At 38.4% G+C, this 21,325-nt stretch overlaps 2 protein-coding genes across 2 annotated transcripts; one reads left to right on the top strand and one right to left on the bottom strand.

Annotated features, from left to right (window-relative positions):
- The first annotated feature begins 1,934 nt into the window (after nucleotides 1-1,934).
- LOC122002284 (cytochrome P450 81Q32-like) lies at nucleotides 1,935-3,826 on the top strand. Its single transcript, XM_042557401.1, has 2 exons — nucleotides 1,935-2,982; nucleotides 3,052-3,826. Exons 1-2 carry the CDS (start codon nucleotides 2,053-2,055, stop codon nucleotides 3,682-3,684), a joined length of 1,563 nt encoding a protein of 520 aa, XP_042413335.1. The 5' UTR covers nucleotides 1,935-2,052; the 3' UTR covers nucleotides 3,685-3,826.
- A 13,938-nt stretch (nucleotides 3,827-17,764) lies between these two features.
- On the bottom strand, nucleotides 17,765-21,080 carry LOC122002283 (inositol-3-phosphate synthase-like). The gene is made up of 10 exons (XM_042557400.1): nucleotides 20,764-21,080; nucleotides 20,606-20,674; nucleotides 20,371-20,506; nucleotides 19,912-20,159; nucleotides 19,548-19,774; nucleotides 19,351-19,466; nucleotides 19,088-19,264; nucleotides 18,822-19,010; nucleotides 18,677-18,739; nucleotides 17,765-18,153 (listed from the first exon to the last, which is right to left on the bottom strand). The coding sequence occupies exons 1-10, from the start codon at nucleotides 20,949-20,951 to the stop codon at nucleotides 18,034-18,036; spliced, it is 1,533 nt and encodes a 510-aa protein (XP_042413334.1). The 5' UTR covers nucleotides 20,952-21,080; the 3' UTR covers nucleotides 17,765-18,033.
- Nucleotides 21,081-21,325: the final 245 nt, after the last annotated feature.

Here is a 21,325-nt window from a genome sequence, read left to right as displayed (position 1 = left end):
ACTCACATATAACCAAAATGAGAGATTGTTGGACATAATTATCTCTATTAGGTGGATTTATTTATAAGTTATATATGTGAATACGATCTGAACTCTTTAAAGTGATCTAACTTATGTTTATTGGGTTGGGTTATTGGATGTAGACCATGTATATGTAAAACCTTTAGTCCCGTATGTATTATCATCTATATGCTGATAATAGATATTCAGTATATATATGGACTTATAGTACACATCTATGATTATCTATGAGTTGATAATAGATGTGTACTATATAATGGATTAGTCCTTGAGGATTAGGACATCTTTGAGATGTCTCTTCGTTTTCCATTGGCGAAAAGGATTCAATGTCGTCAACCCTAACTCCTCCGAAAGGTCAATCTTCTTCTTCTTCTTCCGCAAAATTGTTGGATCAACAAGCTCTGCACGAAGAATAATGACAATTCCGCTACATTCAAGTTCTTTATAATTATAATATCTATTTTCTTATGTCATATTCTTGATGAAGCAAAGATCCATACTCATATGTTCTTGATTTTCCTATTCGAATTCTTATTTTGATTGTCTAGAATTCATACGACTTAAATTTATACAAGAATCATCAGGAAGCACTTGCTCTAAGCCTTGCCAAGGACAGGCATCACGGCTGGAAGGTGCTATTTGCTTTTCACTGCTGCCAACAGAGTCCTCTACAAGCCTTCTGGCAACTGTGATGATGGCAAGGAGGAGAACGAGGAAGAGACAAAGTCGATGCCATTTATAAGGTATTTATGAGATGCAACTTGTTCAGTCTTCACTGGAAAGGGAATAATCATCTCTCCTTTCCTTTCTGTTCATCTTGTTTACTTTTACTTCTTTTATATTTTTTTGAATTTCCTTTATTCTCCTCTCCCCTCCCCTCCGAGTAAATGAGCATTTTGATTTTATCGTGAAAGAAACATTTTCATAGTGAATTTTTTCTCATGCGATAAAAGATGATTCATTCATCTCAGTACCTCCATTAATCTATCTGATTAATACAGAATAGATAAATTATAAATAACTATTAATCATTAATATAACTCCCAAGAAATCAAAGAAGATATATTTAAACATGTCAAATTTCAATCCTAAACTTGTATGTGATAACATTATACCTTAACCACTGTCCCGAGGGGACGTGAATACCTTTGTCTTCTTGATCCATTCACAGTAATTCCTTTCTCTTCATGATCAACGCCTCCAAGTAAACGACCATTTCGAATTTACTAGTGATAATTGATTTTCCCACCCCCTCTGAGAGCGCACTCCCTTTTTCAATGACCTTTTTACCCCTTTTTTTAAAAAAATAACAAGTTATTTTATTTTTTTTCAATTTTATTTGCTACTTTAATTTTATTTTTTTTTTAATTTTTATTTACTTCTTTAGTTTTATTCTTTCACTGTCCATCTAAGGCCCTTCTTAGATTCGGCCGAATTTCGACGTCGTTCATGCCGATGGTGACCCTTTGGATTCATCTTTCCCCTAGATTATAGTACTGGTCGAGACGATGAACGAAAATCACCGATAGTGAACTAGGATGATGAGTCAGATATGAGGATAGAAAATTAGGGACAGAGGATCCAATCTCATATAACAAATATAAAAAACAACATAATATCCTTGTCAAGAAAAATATTTAATAAAAAAATTTAAAAAATAAAATCAGAAAAATAGTATAAAGATACAAAATAGATTGCGAAAATTTATAATTAAAAAAAAATAAAAAATTATAAATATATAATAAAAAATTATTGGAAAGAATAAAATTGATTAAAAAAGGTATAAAAAAACTGATTAAAAACAAAAATTAATAAAACAAAACAAAATAAAATAAAACGTGGTGGAGAATAGAAACTAGAAAGGGATGTAAGAGTAAAAAAAACTAAGTGGGGCCGAAAAAAGAGAGTGTCAAAGGGTGGGAAAAGCACGTCTCTTTACTAGTGGACCAACCAGGAGGGGTCTGGAGCCTGGACACATGAATTACAAAAATAAAAAACGATAGAATTATCCTCTCCTTTACCAACGTCGCCATGGCAGCAGAGCTCTCCGACTTGCCTTACTACCTCGCCGGCGTCCTCCTCTTCGCCCTCTTCGTTCGCCTCCTCTCCCTCGTCAGGAACAAGAAGCTTCTTCTTCCCCCGACTCTGCCTGGCGGTCTCCCTTTCCTTGGCCACCTCCACCTCTGCAAGAAGCCGATGCACCTCTCCCTCGCCAACCTCGCCGCCCTCCACGGCCCAGTCCTCTTCCTCCGCTTTGGCTCTCGCCCTGTCCTCCTCGTCTCATCCTCTATCGCTGCTGACGAGTGCTTTACCACCAACGACCTCATCTTCGCCAACCGCCCCAAACTCCCCTCAGGCAAGTATCTCAACTACAACAACACCACCCTCGGATCCGCCAGCTACGGACCCCACTGGCGCAACCTCCGCCGCCTCGCCACCCTCGAGCTCCTCTCCCCCCACCGTCTCCGCTCCTCCTCGGCCGCTCGCGCTGACGAGGCTCGTGCCATGGCTCGGCACCTCTTCCGGACCTGCGCCGAAGTCGACAAGGCTTCCATGGTGGAGCTCCGGCCTATTCTGTTCCAGTTCTCGATCAACCATCTGATGAGGCAGATAGCGGGGAAGAGATACTACGGCGAGGACAAAGCCGGCACTCTGTCTGCGGAGGCGATGAGGTTCAAGGCTATGGTGGAGGAGAGGTTTGCTATTGGCGGCGTTGCCAACGTCAGCGACTTCGTGCCTCTGCTCCGATGGTTGGATTACAAAGGAATGAAGAGAAGAATGGTGAGATTGCACAAAAATCGAGATGAATTGTTGCAGAAACTCGTTGATGAGGTCAGGAATAATAAGAATCACAACGAAAACCCCGAAGAGAAGAACAGCACCATGATCGGTTATCTCCTCTCCTTGCAGAAAACAGATCCCGAAAACTATTCCGATCTAATCATCAAAGCACTTATTATCGTGAGTTCTGCTTCTTTGTTTTCATTGTCCAAATTAAACTTTGCCCTAATTAAATTTCTCGCCGGTTAGACTTTGCTCTCAGCTGGAACGGACTCCACTTCTGCCACGATCGAATGGGCGATGTCCCTCCTCCTCAATCATCCCAACGCGATGAAGAAAGCGAGAGACGAGATCGATGCGTACCTGGAAAGGACCGAGAAGGGGAAGAAGAAGCGGTTGCTGCAAGAATCAGATCTGCGGAACCTGCCCTACCTCAACTGCGTCGTCTCCGAAACGCTGCGGATGTACCCTGCGGCGCCTCTGCTGCTGCCGCACGAGTCCTCGGGCGAGTGCTTCGTGGCCGGCTTCCGCGTGCCTCCGGGGACCATTCTGCTGGTGAATGCGTACTCGATCCAGAGAGATCCGAGGATCTGGAAGGCGCCGGAAGTGTTCGCGCCGGAGAGATTCGAGGAGGGGAAGGCGGAGGGGAAGTGGATGATTCCGTTTGGGATGGGGAGGAGGAAGTGCCCCGGTGAAGGGCTGGGGTTGAAGGCGCTGGGGCTGGCGCTGGGGACCCTAATCCAGTGCTTCGAGTGGGAGAGAGTGGGCGGCGAGGAGGTGGACATGAGGCAAGGCTCCGGCCTGACGCTGACCAAAGCCATTCCACTTTTGGCAATGCATCGCCCGCGCCCGTCCATGGCCCCCCTTCTCTCCCAGCTTTAATTTTTTTTTCTTTTTTTTTTAACATATGTTTATCACGATTTTCCTTCCTCAATCCGTGGACCGATAGTATAGAGGCCGTTATACACTTACATGGTTTGAATAAATTTGAGAAAATTATATTTTCAATTTTGTAACTTATATTTTTTTAATTTTAATCCTGTTATAAGTTAATTTACGTTCTTAGTCTTGTAACTTATAATATTTTTCAATTTCAATAATTTTTTTATAAAATTAAAATTTTTCAACGGAAAATATCTAGTTTGTGATTGGATTATAAAAAAACATATGAGTCATAAAAAATCAAAATTTCAAATTTAATTTATAATTCATTATTTTTGGTTGAAAAATTTTAATTTTGAAGGAAAAATAACTTAAATTAGAAAATATTATAAGTTACAGGATTAAGAACCTAAATTAACTGATAACATAATTAAAATTGAAAAAGATGTAATTTACAAGACTAAAAGCATAACTTTTCCGAATAAATTTGTATATTCATGTGCACGACAATTTTGTTTTCTCTAGTGTAATGATTAAAGCGCAGAGTCTCCTCTCAATTTCGTAGGAATTTAAGAATTAAGTTTTAGTCTCAATTAATGAATAAAGTTTTCTTAATCAATGATGGATTTAAATCTTAGATATGACACTTGAAATGTACACGTTGAAAAGAGAAGAGGAAAAAGTGCTTGTTCTTCCCCTCTCTCTCTATATATATAAATAGATGAATATTTTTACATGGTAATCTTCTTTGGGATAATAACTTCTTCTTCATTGTGACCGTCATCATGATAGAGTGACTTCTTCTTGATAATCTTCTTTGAGAAAACATCTTCTCTGATGTGGATATAGGTTGAGAAGTAGAGAAGAAATTAGGGGAGGAAGGAGGGCATTTCAATTTTTTCGTTGGGTAGGGCATTAAAGGGGAAAGGGCACTGTAGCAAGGGGCGATTTGGTTCGTGTGGGGGTCATCGCCAACAGGGAGAAAAGGACCTTCTTCCTCCCCCTCAGGCTCCTTGCCGATGCCGGCCTCCGCTTCCGTTCCTCTCCCTCTACTCCTCGTCGCCGCCGCCACACGATCTGCCCCTCTTCTCTCTCCCTCTCCTCTCGCCGACATTTACCTCCAGTCGCCGCCTCTGTCGAGCATGCTAACGCCGCCTTTGCGAGGACGCCAGCCACCACTCCCCTTCTCCTCTTCATGCTGCTGCTGCCTCGCGTACACTGTGCGACTCTGTCATGGACGCCGCCACTGCTCCTTCTCGCGACGCAGCATTCACCTCGCCTACTCGCACGCCGTCTCCCTCTTCCTTCCGGCTTTCACAGTTACCCGTCGGTAGCCTCCTCTCCTCCGCTCGCAGTTGGCTATCGTCGGCATAGCGTTGCCGCAACAGACTCGTCCATCTCGCAGCCCGCTCCGCTAGTTAGCCTTCTGCCAGTTGGTCATGCAGTTCGGCGTTTCTCCCTCCTTGTGATGCTATCGGTCGATACTGTCGCCAGCGGCTGACGCCGCTCACGACCGGCCGGCGCTACTCACAGCTGGTCGACGCCATCCATAGCCGGGCGACACCGTCTTTAGTGGTTGACGATGTCCTCCGAACCGTCCTCATCAGCGCATGTCCCTCCGATCCATCCGGTCATGCATGTTTGATGACGATCCAGCATTCCACGTGGTTCCTTCATTTAGATTGTCTCTGGCCTTCGTGTCGTTATTGTGTTCGGGTCTTCGCGCCTATCTAGCTTATGCACTGTGTTCCAGTTTTTGTGTTGATCTCGTCTATGTGTCGTGTCTTGGCCTGTGTGCTAAGATCCTATTCCGACCTGTGCGTCGATGTCCTATCCCGATCTGTGTGCTAGTGTCCTATTCCGGCCTGCACACCGATGTCCTATCTCGATCTATGTGCTAGTGTCTTATCTCGGCCTACATGCCGATGTTCTATCCCGGTCTACGTGCTAATATTATATCCTAGCCTGCTTGCTGGTGGTACCTCCCGACCTGCGTGCCGCTATTATCTCCCGACCTGCAGCTCGTCTTCCGGCTCTGTGTCGCGTCCGGCTTCACGTCGTCAGATCCAATTATTCAGCCGACTCATAGTTATCTACTCTTCCTGATCACGACAACTCGAGCAGCATCCCATCCGAGGGCGCCCCCTGGGCCAGGGTACGTTCTCCGTACTCACCCCTTATTTATTTTATTATTATATTATTAGCATGTTACTCATATATTAGTTGGATCTGCCTCGAGCCTCGGGGTACCAGGGACCGGGGGGCCCAGTCGCTGGCTGCAGGTAGCGTTGACCAAAGGACTTTTGAAGACTTGGTCAACACAAAAGTCATCTCAGCATACCCTCCTCCGGGACGTCACAACTCGGTCAACATTCTTGTCACCTTACCCGATGGTCCGTCTGACTCAGATTCCGGACAGGATCATTCTCCGAACGATCACTGTGAGTTTATTTCATTTTTGTACAAAATTATTTCTTACAAGCAACATTAGTATCAGGATCATTGCTCAGGGGAGGAGAAATCCATCAAGCAATCGACGATCACATCATGGCCTCAGCCGCATAGTCACGTCAAGAAAAAGCGATTGAATCATATTTTTTCTCCATTGCCATTAGTCGTGTCATAGTCGGGACTAACATTATTGATTCCAAATTCAACTTATCTGTTCTTAGTGGTTTAGACTTGGATCGCAAATGATGCTTAACATTATTGATCCAAATTCACCCATGTTACAAATTCGATTAAATATTTATTTTAGAGATCGGCTTCCATGTTAAGCATGGCGAGGCACTAGGCCTTCTTGGTTATAGGAGCATCCACCACTTCCTAGACAAAACCTTTCAACGAAATTCAATATTTAATCTCTTTATAGTAACCCTAGGTTTAACCACAAAGAACAATCGAATCACAAGATCGAAAAAAAAATAAAGAAACACAAATTCGAATCATAAATCCGAAACCTAGAATCGTTAGCCTCTTGTGTTTGATATTTCAAAATCCATACAAAGAAAACTAGTATGATGCGGAATAAGACAACTAGTTATACCTTTTTTTGTAACTTATAGACCTCACGATCTTCTATTATATATTCCTCTTCTTATCTTGGACGTCGTGTGGGTGACGATCTACCAAGACGAGAATCCACCCAAGCCTTCTTCTTCCTTCCAAGTTTCGACCACCAATAATCTCCTAGAGATGAAGAACTTTGACCACCAACCAAGCTCCAAGGGATGTTAAAAAACAATGCCTCCTTCTTCTATCCTTCTTCCTCTAACAAGATCCGGCCACCAAAAGCTCCAAGAGATGTGGTGCCGCCGGCCTCCAAGGAAGCAAAGAAGAGGATGAGCAAGAGAAGAGGGTCAGCCGCCACCAAGGAAAAGAGAAGAGGAATAATAGATGTATTGTTATGAGGTGAGACACCTCTACCCTCTCTTTTATATTCCTTGGTCTTGGTAAATAAGGAAAGTTTTATGATTAAAACTTCCTTATATTCCTTGCTAATGTCTAAGAAGGAAAGTTTAATTAAAAATTTCCTTATAAACTTGCTATGGCCAGCCACCTCATTGAGCTCCAAACAAGGAAAATTTTAAATACAAAATTAAAACTTCCTTATTTGTTTTCGAAAATTTTTAAAATAAAAAATTTTCTTTTAAATTCTCTTCATGGTTGGTTATAAAAGGAAACTTTTATAAATTAAAATCTCTCTATTAAAACATGTGGATGATTACAAAAAGGAAAGTTTTCTCCAAAATTAAAATCTTCCTTTTAACTACAAATAAGGAAAGATATCAAACCTTTCTCTTAATCCTTTGTAGAAAGCTATAAAAGGAAAATTTATAATTTTTAAAACTCTCTTTTAAAACCATAGGATAGTTACAAAAAGAAAAGTTTTATAAAAAATTAAAATCTTCCTTTTAACTACAAATAAGGAAATATATCAAATCTTTCTTTTAATCTTTTGTAGAAAGCTATAAAAGGAAATATTTATAATTTTTTAAAACTCTCTTTTAAAACCATGAGGATGGTTACAAAAAGGAAAGTTTTATCAAAAATTAAAATCTTCCTTTTAACTACAAATAAAGAAAGATATCAAATCTTTCTCTTAATCTTTTGTAGAAAGTTATAAAAAGAAAGACTTGAATTTTAAACTTTCTTTTAAAACTATGACTTCCACATAAGAAAAGATTTTAAAAAATAAAACTCCTTTTAATCTAATATGGTCGGCCACCCTGCTTGGGCTCCAAGCTAGGGCCGACCACAACTTGAACCCATCTAGCCTTGGTTTGGCTGGCCCTAGGTTGGGCTCCAAGCTAGGCTTGGCCAACCACCTTAAGGTGGGTAAGAAGTTGGGTTTAGGTGGGTATAAGACTTTATAAATAAGAGGCTACAATAGGGACCAAGAGGAGGAATTGATTTTGGTCTCCCGATGAGCTTGAGCTTCCTGTGTTCGCCCCGAACACCCAACTCAAGTTCATCAATAATATCTCATTCCACTAAAGAGTTATTATTGCACTACCGCACCAATCTCATATTACTATATGAGCTCCTTCTTATCATGGGTGTGTTAGTCTTCCTGTGTCTAAGATATAGAATGCCCACTAATTAAATGAGTTACTGACAACTCAATTAATATCTAGATCCAAGAGTAGTACCACTCAACCTTATTGTCATGTCGGACTAAGTCCACCTGCAAGGTTTACATGACAATCCTTATGAGCTCCTCAAGGTGACATCGTCACTCTAGATTACTAGGGCACAGTTTCATTCTATAATCAACAATACACTATATAAATAATATCATTTCCCAACTTATCGGGCCTATTGATTTATCGAGCTAAATCATACCCTTTGATAAATTAAAGAAATAAATATTAAGTATCTGTGCTTGCTATTATATCATGATTAAAAGCACACACTTCCATAATAACAGAGGTAATGTTCTTTTATATAGTCAGTATAAAAAGAAACTAGCTTAAATGGTCATGCTCAATACACTCATAGTGTACTAGTGTAATTTATTAGTCAAGATAAACTAATACCTAATTACACTACAACCACTCCAATGGTTTGTCCCATTCCATCTTGGTTGTGAGCAACTATTTATAATTTATAAGGTACTGATAACATGATCTTCTGTGTGTGACATCACACACCATGTTATCTACAATATAAATTAATTGAACAACTACATGTTAGAGTGTATACTAAAAGCCTAGCTTTTGTAAACATTTATTTTGAAATAAAGAATCGCATTGGTCAAAAATGTCTACATTTATACTAAGTGTAGTTGTTCAATTAATTTATATTATAAATAACCTGGTGTGTGGTGTCACACACAGAAGATCATGTTATCGGTTCTTTATAAATTATAAACAGTAGTTCGCGACTAAGATAGAAAGGAACGAACCATTTGAATAGTCATACTGTAATTAAGTATAAGTTTATCTTGACTGATAAATTACACTAGTACACTCTGAGTGTATTAAGCAGGATCATTTAAGGTAAGTTTTTTTTATACTGACTTAATAAAACAACAAGACATTAGTTATTATGGAAGTGTGTGCTCTTAATCCTAATATAATAACAAGCACATATATTTAGTATTTATTTCTTTGACTTATCAAAAGGTGAGATTTAGCTCGATAAATCAATAGGTCCGATAAGTTGGGAAATGATATTACTTATAGTGTGTGTTGTTGATTATAGAAGGAAACTATGTCATAGTAATCTAGGTTGATAATGCCCCCAAGAGGAGCTCATAAGGATTGTCATGGAAACCCTGTAGGTGGACTTAGTCCGACATGACGATAAGGTTGAGTGGTACTACTCTTGGATTGAGATATTAATTAAGTGAGTTGTCGGTAACTCATTTTAATTAGTGGACATTCGACATCTTAAACACAGGGAGACTGGCACACTCATAATAAGAAGGAGCCCAAAATGTAATTTGAGATTGGTGCAGTAGTTCAATAATAATTCTTTAGTAGTATGAATTATTATTGATGAAATTAAGTTGGGTGTTCAAGGCGAACACGGGAAGCTTAATTTCATCCGGAGACCAAAACCAATTCCTCCTCTCGGTCCCTATCGTAGCCTCTTGTATATAGAGAATTATACCCATCGCATACCCACTTCCTACCCACCCTTAGGTGGCCGGCCAAGCAAGCTTCGAGTCCAAGCTTAGGCCGGCCAAGCCAAGGGATGAGCCAAGTGAAGGGGGTCGGCCATAGCTTGGAGCCCAAGCTTGTTGTGGTCGGCCCTAATAAAATTAAAAGGATTTTATTTTTAAAATATTTTCTTATGTGGATACCATGGTTTTAAAAGAGAGTTTAAAATTTAAATCTTTCCTTTTATAGCTCTCTACAAAAGATTAAGTGAAAGATTTGATATCTTTTCTTATTTGTAGTTAAAAGGGAGATTTTAATTTTTGATAAAACTTTTCTTTTTTGTAACCATGTTTATGATTTAAAAAGAGAGTTTTAAAATTAAATATTTCCTTTTATAAGTTTCTACAAAAGATTAAGAAAAGATTTGATATCTTTCCTTATTTGTAGATTGAAAGGAAGATTTTAATTTTAGAGAAAACTTTCCTTTTTGGAAATCATCCACATATTTTAATAGAGAAATTTTAATTTATAAAATTTCCTTTTATAACCAACAATGAAGGGAAAAATTATTAGAGAAATTTTTATTAAAAATTTCGGAAGCAAATTAGGAAGTTTTAATTCTTGTGTTATTAAAACTTTCCTTGCTTGAAGCTATGAGGTAGTCGACCATGTTGATGTAAGAAAAGGAAATTGTTTTTAATCAAATAAATTTTCCTTTTTATGGCAAAAAGATTAAGGAAGTTTTTATTTAAATTTTTTTATTTGCCAAGACCAAGGAATATAAAAGAGAGGGTAGAGGTGTCTCACCTTAGACAACTCTATTCTATTTTCCTCTCCTCTCTTCCTTGGTGGTGGTCGGCCATAGTTCCTTGGTCTTCTCCTTTTCTTTTCCTCCTTGATGGCCGGTGGCATCAACACAAGAGGAGTCCTTGGTGGCCGGTTCTAGCTAGAAGAAGAAGGAGAGAAAGGAGGCTTTGCTCTTGTATCCCTTGGAGCTTGAAGGTTGGTGTCCGAAACTTGCAAGAAGGAAGTAGTTAGTGGTTTTCATCTCGGTAGATCGTTGCCCACACAACGTCCGAGATAAGAAGAGGAATACGGTAGAAGACCAAGAGGTTATTGGTTACAAAGAAAGGTATAATTAGTAATTGTCTTCCGCATCATACTAGTTTTCTTTGTATGAATTCCAAACACAAGAGACATATAATTCAAGGTTTCGAATTTGTGATTCGAGTTTGTATTTTTCTTTTTTTTTTCAAATTTGTGATTCGATTGTTTCTTTTGGTTAAACCTAGGGTTATATAAGGAAATTAAATATTAGATTTCATTGAAAGGCTTTGTCTAGGAAGTGGTGGTTGCTCCCATATCCAAGAAGGCCTAGTGCCTCGCCATGTTTAACCTGGAAGCCGATTTCTGAAATTAATATTTAATTGAATTTGTAACATGGGTGGATTTGGATCAATAATGTTAAGCATCATTTGTGATCCAAGTCTAAACCACTAAGAACAGATAAGTTAAATTTGGAATCAATAATGTTAAGTTCTGTTTGTGATTCCGAATTTAATTTCTAAAGAACACAATAAGTTGTTAGGAAAGGTTCAGGACTTGTACAAAATTTTTGTACAGTGGAACCGGTATGATCTTCCTAGGACCAACCAACAGTTTTAATTATATTTAAAACTTTCCTTTTTTGCCATGACCAAGGATTATAAAAGAGAGGTAGAGGATGCCTTCATGTGAAGTAACCTAGGCTTTCTCCTCTTCTATACCTTTGGTGGCCGACCCCCTCTTCCCTTCCCTTCTCCCCTTGTTTTCCTTCCTTGAGGGTCGGTGGCTTGCTTGGAGGAAAGGAAACATAAGGGCTGGCGACATCAAGCATTGGACATCTCTTGGTGGCCGAACTACTTGGAGAAGAAGAAGAAGAAGAGAAGGAGTTTCGTATTTTGGCATCCCTTGGTGGCTCGAGAGTCTTGGACGAGAAGAAGTGGTTCGAGTGGATTCCATCTTGGTAGATCGTCGCCCACACGACGTCCAAGAATAAGAGAAGAATACAACAGAAGATCAAGAGGTCTTTAAGCTACAAAGAAAGGTATAACTAGTTATTTGTTTCTGCATCACAACTAGTTCATGTTCTTTGTATAGATCTTAAAAAACCAAACACAAGAGACTATCGATTTTATGCTATCGTTTTTGTTATCGATTTTGTGTTTCGATTTCATGTTTCGATATTGTGCTTCTATTGAGGTCTCTGTAGTTAAACCTAGTTTACTGTAAGAAGTTAAATATCTGATTTCTTTGTGAGGCTTTCTAGGAAGTGGTGGATGAACTCATACCCAAGAAGGTCTAGTACCTCGCCATGTTTAACCTGGAAGCTGATCTTTGGAATAGATATTTGATTAACTTCTGTAATATGGTTTAACTTAGGAAGATCACATCGATTAAACTTGGAGTAAAAATGTTAAATATCGTTTCCAATCCAAGTTTAACTTCTGAAGGACAATTTAGATTAATAATGTTAAGCATCATTTGCAATCCAAATTTAACTTTAGTAGAGCACATGGGTAGCTAGGATAGTTCTATGCTTGTATAAATGTTTATACAGAGGAACTAGGACGGTATTCCGAGTAGCAACCAACAATTAGTATCAGAGCTAGGTTTTAGCCTCTGTGTGTTTGGTTTTTAGTTTAATTATGCACATGGCATACATAATTTAGGCATGATAATAATAGGATGTGCAAATAGATTAACTCTGTGGTTACAGGCATCCTAGATCCAACTATTATGGCCATGTTGTGTTTGTGTGTGATTGGACCCTCGGACATGTCGAGGGCATTTTATGTGTGTGCATGATTGTAATATTAAATACAGCAGGAGCTGTATTAGTTATTAGGATTTTACATTTTGTTCGATCTAGATTATATGTACATTTCTTCGTGGAATATAGGATCGATAAATGTAAAATTTTATTTTTTTCGCGGATCGTATCCTTACGAGGCGTGGGACTATTTAAGGACTAGAGGTGCAGCGGAAAAAAAGCAAGATAGATGCGATGATTAGACCCGATGGCAGTGGCTAAAGATGGCAGCAGCTATAGTTGATGGCAGCAGCTATAGTTGATGGCACACAGAGGACAGCTATGGATAAAGGCCATAATAATTGGAAAATTATTTTTCTTATTTATTGTCTTTTATGCTGTGTGTGCTTGTGTTTGTATGCTTGTGTGCATGTTAAAATTCCTCGTTCTAAATAACTAAGTGGGAGAGGAATTTAATTAAATTCCACAGTCTCCATTATTGGTTTGTAAGTGATGCATTCAAACTTGCGCGTTGACTCTGAGTGCCTTCCTCCACATCGGATGAGTTTGTTTGCGGATCACTAGATCAAACTTCCTTAATGGATGATTATAGGAAATTATTTAGGATGTGTGTGATCTTCTCCATCTGAAGGGGCACAATTCTATTTAGTGGACTTAGTATCAAGTAATGGTATACACTTAGGCACATTTAATAGTATCCTCCCTATCGGAGTCACTTCTATTATTTGTGTGACCAAAGAAAAATCAACTATTAATTTGTCATAAAGCTAGGTAAAACCCCCTCTTATAAATTATTAAATTTGTATACGTTCACACTATCGTGGCATACAAAATTCATGATGTTTGAGGTAATTTTATTTGTCATAAAGTTAGGTTGACAAAATAAAATTAATGGGTAAAACCTCCTCTTACAAATGATTGAATTTGTATACGTTCACACTATCGTGGCATACAAAATTCATGGTGTTTGAGGTAACTTTAGGTTGACAAGATAATTAATGGGTATGACCCTCCTCTTACAAATGTTTGAATTTGTATACGTCCACACTATCGTGGCATACGAAATTCACGGTGTTTGAGGTGTTGGTGAATTTAAATGATATTATTTTAAGGAATCAATATTATTTTAAATTCTAAAGTTTTGACCAAATATTTGATCGAAGACAGACCAACTATTAATTTTATTTGTCATAAAGTTAGGTTGACAAGATAATAAAATTAATGGATAAAATCTCCTCTTACAAATGTTCGAATTTGTATACGTCCACACTAACATGCCATATAAAATTCACGGAGATTTTGAGGTGTTGGTCTTGACCACATATTTTGTGATTCTTAGGATTTCAAATGGTTTTTAATTCCCTAGTTGTTATATTAGAGAATACACTTACAAGTCCCAATTATAATGATTGGAAAAAACTTGGACACTAAGGTGGACTGTCCTCTTAGAAATGAGAACAATAAAGGTGTATCTTATTCATTACTTGTTGAAACATGTTTAGTGGTGTTATCTACCGGTACCTGATGTGTAGATACAGGAACCACTGATCATGTCTGTAATTTATTGCAGTGGTGCCAAGAAACTCGACGACTATATGAAGGAGAAATCACCGTTTACATGGGCAATGCTACGAAAGTTGTGGTTGTTGCAGTGGGAAATGTTTATTTATCCTTTGATAGGAATAAAACATTGATTTTGAGAAATTACCTTTATGTACCAAGTTTTAGAAAGAATTTGATTTCAGTTTCTAAACTATTTGAGGATGGATATTCTGTTTCTTTTGATGATAAAGTGGTTGTCAAGAAAAATAGAGTGGTTATCTGTTCTAGTACATTAGTTGGCAATTTGTATACTCTAAATCCAATAACTCACACGATGCAACAAATGAAAATTAATAACACATCTTCTAATTCTAATAAGAGAAAGCAACCTTTGGAAATGAATCAAACATATCTTTGGTATCTAAGACTAGGTCATATTAACTTGAGTAGGATTCAAAGATTAATAGCCGATGGACTTTTGGGTTCATTGTGTTAGAGTGTATACTAAAAGTCTAGCTTTCGTAAACATTTATTTTTGAAATAAAAGAATCACATTGGTCAATATCTATATTTATTTGTTAAATATAATATTTCAATTAATTTATATAGTAGATAACATGGTGTGTGGTGTCACACTTAGAAGATCATGTTGTCGGTTCTTTATAAATTATAAACAGTTGCTCGCGACTAAGATGAAAAGGAACAAAACATTAGAATAGTCGTAATGTAATTAAGTATTATTTTATCTTGACTAATAAATTACACTAATACACTTTAAGTGTATTGAGTATGACCATTTTAGGTAAGTTCTTTTTGTACTGACTAAATAAAAGAACTAGACCTTAGTTATTATGAAAGTGTGTGCTCTTAATCCTAATATAAAAACAAGCACATATATTTAGTATTTATTTCTTTAACTTATCAAAGGGTGAGATTTAGCTCAATAAATCAATATGCCCAATAAGTTGGGAAATGATATTACTTATAGTGTGTGTTGTTGTTTATAGAAGGAATCTGTGTCCTAGTTATCTAGGTTGAGAATGTCTCCAAGAGGAGCTCATAAGGATTGTCATGTTAAACCCTGCAGGTGGACTTAATCCGACATTATAATAAGGTTGAGTGGTACTACTCTTGGAGCTAGATATTAATTAAGTGAGTTGTCAGTAACTTAATTAGTGGATATTCGTTATCTTAAACACAAGGAGACTAACACACTCATGATAAGAAGGAGCCCATAATGTAATTTGGGATTGGTGCGATAGTGCAATAATAACTCTCTAGTGGAATGAGTTATTATCGATGAACTTGAGTTGTGTGTTTAGGGTGAACATGGGATACTCAAGCTTATCGGAAGGTCAAAACCAATTTCTCCTCCAAGTCCCTGTCGTAGCCTCATTAAAGCCTCAAGTCCATCCAAAGAAAGATCATCTTGGTGTCCAAGAAGGGGGCCGGTCCATTGCTTGGTGACCAAGCAATGACCGGCCACATTATCCTCTTAAGGGGTCTACCCCTTGCTTGGTACCCAAGCAAGAGGGGGTCGGCCACATTAATTCAAATAAGGAGGGGTGTTTTGAATTTTTTAAATCTTCTCTTCGTAGAAAACTACAAGTTTTAAAAGAAAAATTTTAAATTTAAAAACTTTCCTTATTTGAATTAGGTCATATGTATTAAAAGAAAGTTTAAAAATTTTAAAACTTTCCTTTTTTAACCATCCTCATAGTTTAGAAAAAAAAAAGGAAGAGAAGTTTTAAAATTTAAATTTTCTATCACCATGTTAAAAAAGAAAATTTTATAAGAGAATTTTTAAATTTTAAAACATTGTTTTAATTTTTAAAACTTTCCTTTTTTAACTCCTACTTTAGGAAATTAGAAGAGAGCTTGTAAAATTTTATAAGGGCTTATAAAATTTTATAAAAAATTATTATTCCTTTTTCTTTGATGAGGTGGTCGGGCACCTTGCTTGGTGCCCAAGCAAGGGGTCGGCTAATAGGATTAAACCCAATCAATAATTGGTGATTAATTCAATCAAAAGGAAAGAAAATGAAAAATTAAAAGGGAAAAGGAAAATCATGAGGAAGATTTTAATTTTTGTAAAAAGTCTTTCCTTATTTGCCTTGGGCAAGTAATATAAAAGAAGGGGAAGGGGAGGCTTCAAAAAACAACAATTCTTATTCTCTTACTTGCAGATCTTGGTGTGGTCGGCCCCTCCCTCTCCTTTCTGCTCTCTTTTCCTTGGTGGTGGTGGTGGTCGAATATTAGAGGAGGAAGAAGAAAGCTCTTTGGGTGGTATTCATCTTGGAGGATCGTCGCCTACACAACATCCAAGGCGAGGCGAGGAATACGGCTGAAAATCTTGACACTTAATTTCACAACTAATGTCTACCAGTGAATGTCGTAATACAAAAAATCAACACTCAACAGAAAGAGAGAGTTTTTACCCGCGAACCCCTAAAAAAAATCATCACTCAATAGAAAGTAGTATAGGAGCTTTTATCGGAGAGGGAATATGTCGGTGGAGAGGTAGTCACAGTAGGGAAAGGAGTTGGGAGGTAGCGGCAAGAGAAAACCTAGTTGATCGCGACAAGAGAGTAGCATGGAGAGCTCGCCTCGGTCCCATAGCTTCGATTTGGTCTGCGGAGAGAATCGTGTTCTTTCGCCTTTAGCCGTCTAGGATAATTAGAGAGGAAGGGACGTGAGGAGAGCATGCAAGGATAGGGAGGCGGCGCTTCAATTAGGGAGGTAGCGCTTCGGCTAGGGAACGCGAGAAGAGGAAGGTGATGCTTCTACTAGGGTTCGCAGAGAGGAAGGAGAGGAGAGATTTGACATGACTTTTTTTTTTCGCCCTTGACGCTAACTTATTTCTCATGCGGATGATATGGAATTACCACATAGTCTTCTCCGCACGAAATCGCAGGATATGAACCGTAACATAACAATTATATATATATAAAAGTGGATTCGACCTTTTTAATTTATTATTTATTTTTAGAAAACAGGTATTATTATTATTTATTTTAAAAAAAAAATAGACTAGCAAAGGTGAGGCTTGTGCAACGCCCCCCATCTTGACCACCGGGCCAGCTCGGTTGGTAAAATCTATCCGTTAGCTTCTATAACACATAAAATAAATAAAATCACAATAAGTACACCCATTTGAATTTTTTCAAAAAAAAAATTGAAACGCCCAATTTGGAAGGCTGTTTTAGGTTTTTGCTCTTGATATTTTCCCATAAATGATCACTGTACATCATAAATAATAAATAATGTAGTATAGCAATTGGATGTAATAGATAGAATCAAACATGTGATATTTTATTTAAAATAAAGTAGTATTTTTTTTTGTAAAGTGTAAGAAAAAAGGACATAAAATTCAAGAAGAAAAATGAAAAAAATAATAATATGCATGATTAATTTTTATAATTAAAGATAATCTATCTTAAATTAAATTATATATTAAATTCTTCAAATAAATAAATTTTTATTGTACTCCTTAAATTAAATCAAACAATATTATGTATTATATTATATTTTATATAACTTTAATTATATGAATTGAACCAAATAATATTATATATTATGTTATATTTTATATTTTATATAACCTTGATTATATCCATGGTAACTTAAATCAAACGCATTGATATATGAAAGAAACAAAACGAGTGTGATGCCAGACATTAAAATTAAAACAAACCAAGGTGAGAGGCAACATTCAAACTTGAGAATTATGCTGCCATCAGGACACTAGTACGGAAATGCATGATATATATTAGCGCGCAGCCCCATGAATTTAGCTCTAAACATCACAGGCACTAGTCTCCCCATTACTTGAGAAGAGGAGAAGACGACCAGGACAAAAACATAAAAATCATTGTGAAAATGTTCGCTTCACTTGTACTCTAGGTTAATGTTGTTCTCAGGAGACAGGCCAACGCAAGCCCTGAGTATGTTCTCCAGCATGGCCCTTTGCTTGGCCAGAGCATTCACCACTGGCGTGCCTGGAGGGACCTGTTTTTAGTCATGAAATGAAATAGTTAATCAAATAAAATCATCCATTAATAAATAAAAATATTAAAAAAAAAAAAAACGAAGGTGCTGCTTGCTAGCTAATGTCGTAGATATGGCGAATCAAGATTGATTCTGCTATGTACTTTAATATAAAAGAATATATTGTTCATTGTAAAAAAAGAAGAACATCTTCAAGACTTCAAGTGGAAGATTAGCCAAAGAATGCAACATCATTTTGACTAAGAAAGCTAACAAGAATCTCTCTTTAAAAGAAAAAAGATGAAGATGTCATCAAACTTTGACGCCGATAACAGAGCATCAGAAAGCACTGTTGGTGCTACGACATTTAATGTGAACAGAAGCTAAAGTTGCCTTCCAACTGTTAAGAATATATGCATTATCATGCTAGTCTTCATTATACGTCATTTTTGGACGATGAAGAAGAAACGCGATTGTTTGTCTGATTGTCTCCTCCATGAAGGATATAAAAATGAAGATACTAAAATTTAAATTTTTTACTTACTAGTGGAGCTTTGGTAAGGTAACTGAGGATTGCAGACACTGGATGGAAAGAGGAGAATTTGCCCTGCAACATCAGAAAAATATTAAGACACAGCTTGCTTAAAATTCAAATACTGCCAGAATGAGAAAAATTGCCAACAACTTACTTCCCCCTCAGCTTTAAGCTGAATCCTAGAACTCAGTTCAGCGAGCAAGACTAGATCCAAAATTATGGGCGCTGCCAACAGGGAATCTTCGCAGGTGTTGTGAAGAACGATAGTGCTCCTTCCACCCATGAATATCTCAGAGGTGTATTCGTCCATAGCCCTCTTGCTGTCACCAACATATGGTACATACTGCAGTTTAAACGAAGGATGAACATTATAGAATAGCCTAGTAAATAATCAAACAGATTTGTAAAACTTAAACCCACCTTGATGACAATGACATGATCAGGGTGCTCCCCAGGCTCATACAGGATGCCATTACTAGAGACCATGTCATCGACGACATTACTCTTTGAGATCTCCTTGGATCGGAAGGTTTGTGGTGCAGATAGGTTCATACCATCATTGTTTCCCAGATGATTGTAGCTAACAATAGATGTTGGCTAGTAGGAACATTCAATGTGAGACACATTAAACTAATTAAATCTCAAATCATTACACATAATCAAGCACCAAAAAATCTTGATACCTTGATTCCGGCCCCGACCAAAAAATCAACTAAGACAGATTTCATTTTGGTCTGCCCACTCTTGAAGTCATCCCCTCCTATAAGGCTGTTCCTTTGAATAGCCATGTCAATGAGCCCTGCACATATATAAGAAAAGCATGAGGCATTGTAAATATCAGTCCCAAATTTTCAAGTCAAAATTTGCTCAAGCAACATACCAGGCACAAAGGTATTCTGTGGACTCCCGTTGATGTAAGGGACATTCTCCAAAACACATGCTATACCATATAACGTGGAAGGAGATATCTCAGCCTCATTCTTGTCCAGTGAGGCCATGAGATTCTCTGTGGTATCATTGAGACCGACAATCACGTTGCTGTACCTCTCAGTATTAGCCGTCCACAGCACAACCACTTTGTCCACCTGAGTCTTCTCCTTAAATTCCCTGTTAAGCAATGATAACATTGTTGAACAGGTGAATTATGCCATTAAACCAAACAAACAGCAATCAGATAAACTACACTAGTTCTTTGCATGCTAATTGTTAAGGAATAAGCTTGTTATATGAAGGCATGCAAACACCTTATATCTTTGACGATTTGTTGGACTTGCTCCACCTTGGTTCCCTTGAGCACATGGTTGGCCCGGGCACCCTGGTTTGCTGCAACAAAGTCCGGGTCGAAAATTCCAGGCAAGGGGACCATGGACTCCATATAGGGCCTGAGCTGCTTCTGCAGGTCAATGTCCAGGACCTTGGCTCTGGCCATGGCATCTGCCAGGTTCATGTTGCTAATGTCCCATCCACCAAACACTATATCATCTGGATTAACCTAACAAATCCAATGAAAAAGACAGTTCCTATCACATGCAATTCCAACCAGCTCATGATTCTGATATTAAATATACAGAAAAACAATGACAAAACTAATTTCATCCGTTCAATTCATGAAGGTACGTCTTTTTCTTGGATAAGAGAAAAGAGACCTTTTTTTTTTTATTATTTTGGAAAGATAAGAAACAGAAAAGACGATGTGTTTTTACCATGGGAAGGAGGTTCTTGAAAGGGGCATAAATCTCCTCCCCATTGTAGGAGCCAACCCTAATGGTGGAAGCCTGGGTCAGAGATCCAAAATAATTGGCTTGCTGCACCTTGTCCTTGGTTACCCAAGAGATGCCCCTATCGATCAAACCATAATCCAAAAGGAAACTTTCACAAACATTCAAACCAACGATAATAACAAACAACAAATTAACAGACTTTTTAGCGAAATCTTACTCTCGGTTCGCGATGACTCCGGCGGTGAGCGTGGAACCGTTGTTCCCACCCCATCCCACAAGCATCACACTAAAAAATTCCACAACATAATGGGATTATCGTACACCACTAAGCGAAACAAAACCGAAGCCAAGCAGGCGAGAGGGAAGAAGCGATACCCAAGCTTGGGAACGCGGGTTTGGGTCTTGAAGTCGTATCTGACGCTCTTGGGGCGTACGATCCATTGATAGGCACCGTCCCGGGCCTCGTGCACAAGCTCCGTCGTCTCGTAGTAGTACACCGCCTCGATCTCCTCCTCCCCGTACCTCACGTTGGGGCTCTCCACTCTAAACTTCTCTATAAACATCTTCCCAATCCGATCCGAGAAGCCGCCGCCGCCTTCTCGTCCTCCTCCTCCCTCGCTCTCCTTGTAGGTCTCGCAACGAGTCGACGCAGCGTGTATTTATAAGGAGGCGACCGCTTACGGCGAAAGGCAGGACTCCCGCATAGAGCTTCTCGTTATGGAAAATTTTCCCGACGGGTCGCGTAGAGAAAAGCATGCGGGAGTAATGAATCACGTGAGCTGCATCCCGACGGGCGCGAGGAATGCAGAAACCGCCACGCGGTGTGTGTCGAAGCACCTAGAAAATCGACACGTGGCTGACGGATCTAACTCCGCTTCTCCTCCGCGTGTCACACGCACCGCACGTGACCGGGAGGACCTTCCGTCTTTATCTCCCG

This window comes from Zingiber officinale, chromosome 7A (genome assembly GCF_018446385.1).
Source record: "Zingiber officinale cultivar Zhangliang chromosome 7A, Zo_v1.1, whole genome shotgun sequence".
NCBI classification, from domain to species: Eukaryota; Viridiplantae; Streptophyta; class Magnoliopsida; order Zingiberales; family Zingiberaceae; genus Zingiber; species Zingiber officinale.
Note: the sequence above shows the minus strand (reverse complement) of the source record. Positions and strands in the feature narration are given on the sequence as shown.

Bases quoted from the DNA above. Each gene is read 5' to 3' on its own strand.
- LOC122002284 (XM_042557401.1), top strand. From the start codon at position 2,053: ATGGCAGCAGAGCTCTCCGACTTGCCTTACTACCTCGCCGGCGTCCTC. The intron at 2,983-3,051 runs GTGAGTTCTGCT...CTCGCCGGTTAG, and splicing joins TCATCAAAGCACTTATTATC to ACTTTGCTCTCAGCTGGAAC.
- LOC122002283 (XM_042557400.1), bottom strand. From the start codon at position 20,951: ATGTTTATAGAGAAGTTTAGAGTGGAGAGCCCCAACGTGAGGTACGGG. The intron at 19,265-19,350 runs GTATCAAGATTT...TGTTCCTACTAG, and splicing joins TGGTCGGGGCCGGAATCAAG to CCAACATCTATTGTTAGCTA. The intron at 18,154-18,676 runs GTAAGTAAAAAA...GACTAAAAACAG, and splicing joins ACCTTACCAAAGCTCCACTA to GTCCCTCCAGGCACGCCAGT.